Source organism: Cydia fagiglandana, chromosome 18 (assembly GCF_963556715.1).
Source record: "Cydia fagiglandana chromosome 18, ilCydFagi1.1, whole genome shotgun sequence".
Classification (NCBI taxonomy): Eukaryota; Metazoa; Arthropoda; class Insecta; order Lepidoptera; family Tortricidae; genus Cydia; species Cydia fagiglandana.
Genome location: NC_085949.1, coordinates 1580608 through 1592190, shown reverse-complemented (window position 1 = coordinate 1592190; position 11583 = coordinate 1580608). Strand labels below are relative to the sequence as shown.

The window sequence follows — 11583 nt, the reverse complement described above, 5'->3', positions numbered from 1 at the left end:
CTACGTCGTAACTCCCACGTTTTGTCACTTCTGTATTCCATTCTTTTTAACCCCGCAACTCCCCGCTATCTTAAAAACCGTTTCAGCTATCTCCGTTCGGTTAGGTCCTCCCAGAATTTGCTTCTTTCTGTCCCGTCATCCTCGTCTAAATTCTATACAAATTCTTTCACTTTTCAATCTGTACGACTATGGAATTCTCTGCCTGCAGACTTAAGGTGCGCCCAGTCTCCTTATTCTTTCAAGAGACTCGTTAAAGTTCACTTTTTATCTGCTCCGTAATACTTTTACCTGCTTCCTTTTCCCTATAGCTGGCATTTTTACGTATATATATGTATATATATGTGTATATGTATATAATTTTATGTATGTATGATATGTGTATTTATGTAAATCTTATTTTATTTTATTTTTATTTGTATGTCTTTTATACTGTTTTGTATTGTGTTTTTTTCTGTGCTAAAATTCTTATATTGAATTTGAAACACCTACTGACATGACAAATTTATTAATTTCCGCTACCTAAAGGTTGTCTGGAAGAGATCGCTTTTTAGCGATAAGACCGCCTGTTGTTTAACCTCTTCTTCCTGTATTATTTGTATTGTTTTCTGTAATGAGGTGTGCAATAAAGAGTATTTGTATTGTATTGTATTGTACCTAAGAGTCAACAGGAGTGGTCATTTCTCCATACAAACGTACTCGACTGTTTCCTCCGTGGGTTTTGATGCTAGAGCAAAGATTTTTTCAACACAGATTAATATTGTCAATATCTGTGTCGGACCGTTTTGCTTTTTTTGATATTTTTGTTTTTTAAGGCGCTAGAGCCCTTCAAAAATGGTCAAAATGGCCTCATTGACTATGCCGCAATGAGAGGCGTAGTATTCAAAACTGATAGCAATTAGCCAAAAAAGCCATTTTCTCTCCGCCTGTACTCCTATCTTATCAAGACACTATCTATAAATACCACCTAATTACTACATAAGCGGATTGTATCCCACTCACTTTCATGTTAAACATGATTCAGACGATTACCGTTTCTCTGTTTCATTATCATTACGTATACGTAATTACATTTACGTTTGAGAAAATTAATTATTCGGCAGTACAATGACAGTGGATTTGGTTGGCAGGTAATTTTTTTATACTTAGAAAAGTGGCATATTTTTATTAAATGTCATTTTGTCCTAGGATTTAAGAGCCAACAGGAGTGGTCATTTCTCCATACAAACGTACTCGACTGTTTCCTCCGTGGGTTTTGATGCCAGAGCAATGATTTTTTCAACACAGATTAATATTGTCAATATCTGTGTCGGACCGTTTTGCACTATTTTTGATATATTTGTTTTTCAAGGCGCTAGAGCCCTTCAAAAATGGCCAAAATGGCCACATTGATTATGCCGCAATGAGAGGCGTGTATTCAAAACCGATATCAATTAGCCAAAAAAGCAAAACGGTCCGACACATCATTTCATAATCATTTAGATTTCTAAATTTGGTTACGATTGGTTAAGTTTTGGAGGAGGAAACAGTCGAGTAAGAAACCTCGATTTTTGAGATTTTTACGCAGGATTTTTCGCCTTGTCCTTATCGCACTTGTTTTAGGAGCCGCTTCCGTTAGCGAGACGGGTATATTTATCTAAAATATTTAAAACTCAGCTCCTGTTTCGTCTTAAAAGAGTATTATGAAAAGAGTCATCGCCTTTTTCCAGTGGGTGCTCTAACGCAGCAATAGCAATGTAACCTGAAATTTCGCATCCGGATGACGAATATTGCAGCAGCGTTGCTATTGAAAATATTGCTGCTGCAATTCTTCCCCCATTATCTCCGAAACTACTGGGTCTAAAATTTTGAAAAAAAAAATACATACAATAGTTCTTTACCTATAGATGACAGAAAACCCTATTACAAATGTGCAGTCAAGCGTGAGTCGGACTTACGGTACGGAACCCTAGAAACGCGAGTCCGACTCGCACTTGGCCGGTTTTTACATTTGTCTCACAATTTAGTGATTGGTCTAACGACTATCATGATATGCTTTCATAATTGTTACCTTAAGGTGACAGTGCATTTCCAACGACAGCTGCATTACTGTTCATTTTACTATGGAAATTGACAATGACAGCGACGCGTTCAGCCGGCCTAGCCAAGGTTACAATCGCTATCGCTTCGACAGCGAAAAGCTTTATGTCTCTCTATCACTCTTCCACGTTAGTGCGACAGTGACAGTTGCGTTTCGATCGCTACGGAGCGTAAGCGATTGGCATCTTGGCTACGCGGCCAGTACCGGTAGTGCAGCTGCGGTTAGAAATGGAATGTTACCATTAAGTACCATTATTTGACGTTGCAACTGGCTTGCACTAGCACGGTTACCACGAGTAAGCATTTGAAATTTAGTGTCTGTGTGAACTCGATCGTTTTTCCTCTTTATCGCACCAATGCATCAGTGTAAGCGAGATGGATTGCCGCTAACGTAAACGTCAAGTGCCAACTCGTGGTACGGATACAACTGTGGTCCTACATGCTGTAATAATTAACCCCCTTATTCATAAAACTTTACGAGCATGATTTAGTTAAATTATGTGTTATCCCTTTCTTATGAATACGTAAGTCAAAATGACAGATAAAGAAAAACGATTATTAGCTAGTTAAGGTTTGTAGCGCGATTATGAATAAGGAGGTAAATATCTCGTATTATAATTTATATACTCCTTTGTAATATTCTTTACAGCGCAATGATGCTAAGAGATCAAAAGTTATCTGAAGATACTGAAGTTGAGCCATTAGTGAAACCAGGGGTCTACCATTTCCGAAATAGTAAGTAAAGCTAATGTCATTATTTCTCGCTCTCTGTACCGTAATTACAGTACAGTAATTTTATTTCGATATGTGATTCGATTTCGATTTGGGTTAAGCGTAATTTTGTATGGTATTTTGAGTTTCCAAAACGTCTCGCATGGCGGCGCTGTTTAAAATCCCATATAAAACGCGAACGTATTTTCCCGTAGAAAGAAAGTACAGTCAGCGATAAACTTTTGTCACAAAAAATATTTTTTGGCAAAAACTTATTAGATATTTTATCCTAACTATCCAATGACCTTTTCGTAATGAGACGTTCACAATTAGATTCCGTGCTTAGAGGAATAACTAACTACCTGTAATGGCCTCTACTGTTTCCCCACTGTTCAACTTCAGATTAGCCAAAAACTTCCGCGCTACGTATTTGAGTTAACGCGTTACCGGAATGAGCTAACGTCGGAACTTGGATAATCAACTTACTGCTCGGATAAACAGCTGCTACAGGCTTTCATCAAAGATACAGTAAAACCTAGTAATATTTAACAATCTACTCAATTACTCATGTAATTATTATCTAGTTTAAATAAATGTTTCGGTTAGATTTACACTTTAGATTAAAAAAAATTAGGTATGAATTTAATAAATTAGTATGTACTTAACATTTAGCTATGACTGTAAAAACATGTTAATTGTTATCCACTCAAATCTAGCTACGTTCTATTTCTTATTTACGCCCTAAGTAAGAAGACATAAGGTGTCTACCATTATCCTAATCCGATTAGCCAAAAACTTCCGCGCTACGTATTTGAGTTAACGCGTTACCGGAATGAGCTAACGTCGGAACTTGGATAATCAACTTACTGCTCGGATAAACAGCTGCTACAGGCTTTCATCAAAGATACAGTAAAACCTAGTAATATTTAATAATCTACTCATGTAATTATTATCTAGTTTAAATAAATGCTTCGGTTATAGTTCGTTTATTTTAGCATTAGAAAGAACTTCGCAGAAGTGAGCTTGTGGTTCCAAATCCGGCACTTTTAGCGGTAATAATTTGAAGTAAATTGACCATGCTACATTAGATAATTCAATAATTATTAACAATTAAAGAGCCTGATAAAAACTGCACGCTTGCTTCTGTGGAGTTCTTTCTATTGCTAAAAAAAACGAACTATAGATTTACACTTTAGATTTATTAAAATTAGGTATGAATTTAATAAATTAGTATGTACTTAACATTTAGCTATGACTGTAAAAACATATTAATTTTCAATCCACTCAAACATCAAAACATCAAACATCAAACATCAACATTTATTCAGCAAATAGGCCACAAGGGCAATTTTACACGTCAACATTGAATTTACATAAAAGCAAAAATAATAACATCATCAATTTTACAAAATATTACTAACAATTCAATCTAACGTATTACAATTACTAAGAGATGTATATGGTCTCTTAATGTCGAATTACATACAAAATACAGATACAAAACACACAAAAAAAAATCTATAATATTTAGAGGTGTAAAAGTCTCTAGGTGTCAGAACTATATAAAATCTACTCAAATCTACCTACGTTCTATTTCTTACTTACGCCCTAAGTTAGAAGACATAAGGTGTCTACCATTATCCTAATCCGATTAGCCTAAAACTTGACTATTTGAGTTAACGCGTTACCGGAATAAGCTAACGTCGGAACTTGGATAATCAACTTACAGTTCGGATAAACAGCTGCTACTATGGGATATCATCAAATTCGATATAGAATCCAGCAGGTAGCCTTATATCGACTGCTGTATCAAGTGTCAAACTGACATATACACTAACGTCTGTCTTACTTACCCCATTATTCATAAAACTTTACGGGTCTGATTTAGTTAATAGTCATTTGTTTTACAAGGGGGTAAAGTTGTTGTTGAACTGCTCGTGCTAATATTGATACCCGAGCTAGCGAAAGATTCCATAATTGAACCACGAGCGTAGCGAGTGGTTCGAAAAATGGAATCTTGTGCGTTGCGAGGGTTTCAAAGCACGAGGGTTAAACAAAATTTGCCCCCGAGAGAAACACAAAAATTTTCACCAGACCAACCCGAAGCAAATATTAAATGTAAAATATCAAACAAAATCAGACCAAATCAAATCCAAATGAATGTTATTAAATATTTATCATCCAAAATCATAATTTAAAAGTCAATTCTACCAGCAAACATAAGAAAATAACTCAAAATTTGCATTTGATTACTTTGCCTCACATGTGGATAAAATGCAACTCTGCTATTAGTTTTTGAATTGCAAAGTAAGCCTTTTCGAGCTGGTGTGGTGAAAATTATGTTTTGTCCCTTATACAAATACTTAAACAGAAGTCAAAATGACAGATAAAGACAAACGATTATTAGCTGATTGAGGCCTCTAGGGGGTTTCTTTCTACATCTCGCTCGCTATTATATGCGAGATGCACAGAAAGTAAACTTGACGCAGACGTTAGCGAATCTGTCAGTGTCAAACTGTACGGTTACCATCAGTTTGTCACTGATATAAACGCCGTCGAGAACGTAATTTACTTTCTATATATCCCGTTTGCACTAATATGCGAGTGCGTGCGAGATGTATAGAAAGTAAATTACGTTCTCGACTGCGTTTAAGTCAGTGATAAACTGATGGTAGCCGTACTGGTGGTAGCCGTAGCCCAAATCAAACTTACAATTTGACATCAAAATGATTCAATTTTATTATCATTTGCCTGTGCGTCTACAATAACGGATAACGGATAAGTACGCGCAAATGATAACAAAATTACATCATTTAGATATCAAAATGTATGTTCTAATTTTCTCGTTTATTACTAGCGGCCTACCCCGGCTTCGCACGGGTTATCAAATTATACACCTAAACCTTTCTAAAAAAATACTCTATTGATAGGTATTGACAGCATGAAAATCAGTTATTAGTTTTTGAGTTTATCGCGAACAAACACACAGACAGACACGGCGGGCGACTTTGTTTTTTAAGGTGAAGCGATTTTTATTTAAGGCGAAGTCGAAGGTGGAAGTTAACGCTATGGTGACGTCTACGTTTATTTACTCCTTTATTTGTTTTGTTTTACTATGTCATTTACTATAACAAAAGTGACGTCTCTAGGGCGCACAGTTTCCTAGATTATGTATCTTATCATTTATGTAAATTTCAAGACAAAACTACATATGAGTCGTCAGTAAGGGATTGACTCTGAATAAAGTATGTCGTAATCATATTGTATCTACAAAACTATGGAAAATATGTTGTTATTATCAGGTGTGTACAATTTAAAATTTTCTATCTTAGCTCCCTTTGGATCACTCAGCTTGTAACTTTTTTTTATTTATGTGTAATTTTATTGTTTCTATTTGTTTCTATATTTTTTATGACATTCTACAGATAATAATTAGGCGTTACTTTGCGGAAATCAATAGTAATTAAAACAAAAATGTATGACAATTGGCAATATTTATCGAAATTATCCATCCTTAAGAGGAAAGTGGGCGATTCTGCGCGAAATAGCCTTTTCATAGAAACCTAATTTTCCTGTCTGGATCTTAATATTATTGTTTTTTTCTAACATATATTATGTTTGTTACTTGTATTGTTTGCCTTGTCTTCACTACTAAGTTTGTCTGGAATAGATCGCTCTTTAGCGATAAGACCGCCTGTTGTCAACCATAGTCTGATTTATAATTATGCTTATTTCTATGTTATATTCCTTTTCATATTGGTTAGCAATTTACGACGAATGGTGCGACAGTTTGCTGGTGCCCATTTTTAAAAACAAAGGGGATGTACAAGAATGCAACAACTATAGAGGAATAAAGCTCATGTCACATAGCATGAAAGTATGGGAAAAAGTGATAGAGAGACGCCTGAGAGATGAGAGTGATATAACACAAAACCAGTTCGGGTTTAGGTATGCCGGGGAGAGGTACAACAGACGCCATTTTTGCACTTCGCCATCTGTGCGAAAAATACAGACATGCCAAAAAGAACCTGCATATGGTGTTTGTTGACCTCGAAAAAGCATACGACCGAGTACCCCGAGAGGTTTTGTTGTGGGCTCTGAAAGAGAAATGCGTGCCTGGGAAGTATGTAGAGCTAATCCGGTCAATGTACAACCGATGTTGTACACGCGTCCGGTCAGCTGCTGGCACCACCGACAGGTTCAGTGTCACGATAGGCTTGCACCAGGGATCGGCTTTAAGCCCTTACCTCTTCCTGCTTGTTATGGACGCTCTGTCGTCAGACATACAGGAGGAGGCACCCTGGTGTATGCTGTTTGCTGATGACATTGTGCTTGTTGGTGAAAACGAACTTGAGGTGCAGAGCAGACTTGAGAAATGGCGGCAAAAATTGGAGAATGTTGGCCTAAAGATCAGCAGATCTAAAACGCAACACATGTTCTGCGATTTTGGCGGTCTCTCCGGTTTTGCTGCCATAGAACTCGACGGCGTTACACTGCCGGTCTGCTCCGACTTTAAGTACCTCGGTTCGCTCGTACAGTGCGATGGCGATATTGACCGTGACGTGAAAAACCGGATTAGCACAGGATGGATGAAATGGCGACAGGTCACGGGAACCATTTGCGACGCCCGAATGCCTCTTCGGTTGAAGGGTAAAATTTATAAATCAGTCATAAGACCTGTCGTCATGTATGGATCAGAGTGTTGGGCCCTAAAGGTGACGGATGAAAAGAGATTGCATGTAGCGGAGATGAGAATGTTGAGATGGATGTGTGGCGTGACGAGAATGGATAGGATAAGGAATGAGTATATAAGAGGAAGCCTGAAAGTTGCACCCATAACAGAAAAAGTAAGGGCAAATCGTCTAGCGTGGTACGGGCATGTGATGCGGAGGGATGAAAGTCATGTGACGAGAAAGGTATTACGAATGAATGTGGAGGGAAGTACGAGGAAAGGAAAACCGAGGAAAAGGTGGATGGACTGTGTGAGAGATGATATGAAACGAATGCAAGTGAATGATGAAATGACGGGCGACAGAGAGGTGTGGAAGAGAAAGACATGCTGCGCCGACCCCAAGTGAATGGGACAAGGGCAAGAGAATGATGATTGGTTAGCAATTTATATTGTATAGTATTATTGAAAAGATTTTGAACGAATTTGATAGCATTTATATAAAAAAAAAACTGAAAAGAAAAAAAACAAGTTCAGTAGTCGAGAACATTGAATCAGTTTCATGATTAACATTTCGTATGTCAATTTTGGACCTTGGAGTTTAAAAATAATGTCCAAATCGCTTGTGACGGATCCGGAACGAGGCATACGAATCGTTATGACACAGATAAATCAAACTATACATTCTTACACGAAACAGCAACTTCAACATTCGGGACCCATTATTGTCGTCAACATTAGTGCCGCAGCCTAGACTTTTAATGGGTCCCGACTGTTGAAGTTGCTGTTTCGTATAAGAATGTATACTCGACATATTTCGTTAACTTTTTTTTTAATTTTGGCGTCTGGTTGTCGCCATATTGAATTTTGATTACTGTCATGTCTTTAGTGACACACGCAAGAGTAAGACGGTTCGATTGACGTAAGAATTATCAAAATCGGTTCACGCGTTTGGTCTCTGGAGTGCCACATAGGAACAAACATACATACATACATATATAGGCTGATAAACACATTACCCTCCTTTGCGTCGCGCAGTCGGGTAAAAAGTCAAATAATAGACTTTCTCTCTTATCATTATTTTTTATATTTTCAGGATCGAATCATCACAAACCCTACAAATATAAGCACCACTTCAAGCGCGCCGTCTTCAAAAATGGCGAATTCAACATTGAAAAGTTCAATTCCAAGAAGAAGCTTCGATTCTTCACCACCTGGTTCTTGACTATGGTCAAAGCAAGATGGCGTTGGACTCTGTTAAATTTCGTCATGGCTTTTATCACCATCTGGTTGTTCTTTGGATGCTTGTACTGGCTCACTGCTATGGGCCATGGCGATTTTAATAACAATGAAATTGTTAATGGAACCGAGTGGACTCCCTGCATCAGAGAGATTTACAATTTCACCTCAGCGTTTCTCTTCAGTATCGAAGTTCAGACAACAGTTGCTTACGGACATAGAAAGATAACTTTAGAATGCCCTGATGCCATATTCACTATGTGCATGCAATGTATCGTTAGCACAATTTTCCAAGCATTTATGATCGGAATATTGTTCGCTAAACTAACTAGACCTAAAAATAGAACACAGACAATTCTATTCAGCAAGAATGCTGTCATTTATTCTAAGGATGGCAAAATGTGTTTAGTTTTCAGAGTGGGGGATATGAGGAAGTCCAGAATACTTAATATAAAAGCTTTAATGTATATAATAAGAATGGATCGTGACGACATTTTAGATGAATTTGAGCAAATATCTCTAAATGTGGAACTAGATGGATGCGAATCTACGTTCTTCTTATGGCCTGTGTCAGTTATTCATGTTATAGATAAAACTAGTCCTTTTTATAATATTTCTGCGCCAGACTTACTGACTGGTGGTTTAGAAATTTTAGTAGTTTTCGAAGGTATAATTGAATCAACTGGCCAACCAGTGCAAGCTAAATCAAGTTATACATCAAATGAGATTTTATGGGGACATAGATTTGTGCCGATGATCGATTTCAGTTATGAAAAGAATGTGTATAAAGTAGATTTTTCAAAATTAGGTGTAACTGAAGAAATAGATACTCCTTTGTGTTCAGTTCATGAATATGAAAGTATATTAAAAGAGAACAGTAGAGAGATCTCTCTTCTGACTGGTGATGTGCTGAGGGAGCGGAGCTGACATTAAACACTTGTAAAGCGCGATGTGGGACTTAAGGTGACAGTCCATTTCCAACGACAGCTGCATTACTGTTCATTTTAGTATGAAAATTGACAATGACAGCGACGCGTTCAGTACCGGTAGTACAGCTGCGGTTAGAAATGGAATGTTACCATTACATAAAACGACTACAAGTATGGAACGCGCATAGTAGTGTCATCTGTTGAATGAGACTATATGATAGAAGCGAAAGGCAAGACTGTTGAGTTAAAACTTATCTTAGTATAATGCATTATAAATTATAAAACAATGTGTGTTTTTATACACTCGCAAATTGAATATAGGAGTAGGTTTCAGTGCCATGAAACGATTTAAAAGAAATGTTTTAGTCACGTCGTTTTAAATGACGTGACGTCATAACTGTCATTTTCAATAAAATGGTACGTTGCGTGCTGAATTATTTTATAAGGAAAAATAAATCGTATCTTTTTAGTAAAACATATGAAAGTTAATTCATTTGGGCCTATACTAACTACCCTGCGAATAATGTAGTCGTTTTAAAAATACACGTTCGTTGTATTATTGGTCTACTACCGGTACTTTATAAAAATTGACTACTAGATGACTGTCTTGAACAATAAATACCTACATTATAGGCCAATGTGAGTTTTGGTTCTTAAATCTGTTTCCGATATGTCACTGATCTGTCAGTAAAAGTGAAGTTTTGGTTGAAGAAATGTCACTTTTGAGACTGACAGATAAGTATCGTATTGGAAACCGATCGAATAACTAAAACTCGAATGTGATGTCCACGCGTAAAGGTATATTATTATTACCGACGCTGCAATTCTAATCCAGTGCTAACACGACGTCAGCGCCAACCGCCATAAGGTACCTTTACCCGTGGAACGTCACGAATTGGCCTGTTACTATTAATACAGTGGTTATTTCAGTATAATTTCCTTAAACAAAGTTACGGTCAAGAAGGCGGGAGGGATAATTAATTACTCGAGGCTTTTATCCAAAAGGTATACGTTAGAAGCAAAACATGGTCTCTTACGACCTTTTGTGATAGTGAGCGAGTTTCTGTTAGTTCTGAATTTAATTGAATTGTTAGAGTTGTGAAGGAAAACATACTGGAGTTGAAATGGATCTCAATGGTCTATGGTTGATGGTAAATGGGCTTATGGTGTCTTGTTTTCTTTGTTATGAAAGATAATCCTTTAGATTAAGTTAAGGTACTAACAATTTCTTGCACTTAACGTAGTACGGAATAAAATAACCTCCTATAGTCGATTTATATTAGTCTTAATTTTATTAACCTCTAGCCGCCCATACGTCAAACCTTGCCAAGCAAAATGAAATTTTATTTTGTCAACACAAAGTCCAAATTAGAATGGAACAGGAGACCTTTTTATAGGTCTCTGGGCGGCTAGAGGATAAACGACGCCTAAAAAAATTTATAGCAACGTTACGCGTTCACTTCACGTCAAACTGTTAGAAAATAGATAGGCAAATGCAACTAAGGAATTTTTATGATGGTAAGCGATTACCGACACCCATGGACACCCAGAGGGGTTGTAAGTGCGTGCTCTTTTCTTGAAGGCTTGAAGGTTTTTTTTTTTTTTTTTTTTTTTTTTCTCTAGTTTTATCTGCAATCAGTCAGACTATAAGCAGATTGGTTGAGTGCTTTATATCATGACGAGCGAGTCCTCCAGCGAGGGCTTCTACTCATTTCGCTTTGACAATTTTGGATTGTCTATGTATGAGGGAAGATGTCTTTTCTTTTTAGTCTTTTGTCATATCCCTTGTCTGTTAGTTTTGCTGCCAGGTCGTTTGGGTGGTGTCTTAATCTATGGTGATATGCCTTAGTTGCGTGAAGGATTTCTTCCTTCACAGTATTGATTTGCAGGTATTTATGTATTTCAGAGTTGGTTGTGAACCACGGAGCGTTGCTTATGGACCGCAGTATGTTGTTTTGC

The 11583-nt window shown here is 37.1% G+C and overlaps 1 protein-coding gene across 1 annotated transcript; it reads left to right on the top strand.

The window, feature by feature from the left end:
- The first annotated feature begins 1059 nt into the window (after window positions 1-1059).
- LOC134673573 (ATP-sensitive inward rectifier potassium channel 12-like) lies at window positions 1060-9622 on the top strand. Its single transcript, XM_063531570.1, has 3 exons — window positions 1060-1127; window positions 2726-2811; window positions 8553-9622. Exons 1-3 carry the CDS (start codon window positions 1105-1107, stop codon window positions 9620-9622), a joined length of 1179 nt encoding a protein of 392 aa, XP_063387640.1. The 5' UTR covers window positions 1060-1104.
- The last annotated feature ends 1961 nt before the right edge of the window (window positions 9623-11583 follow it).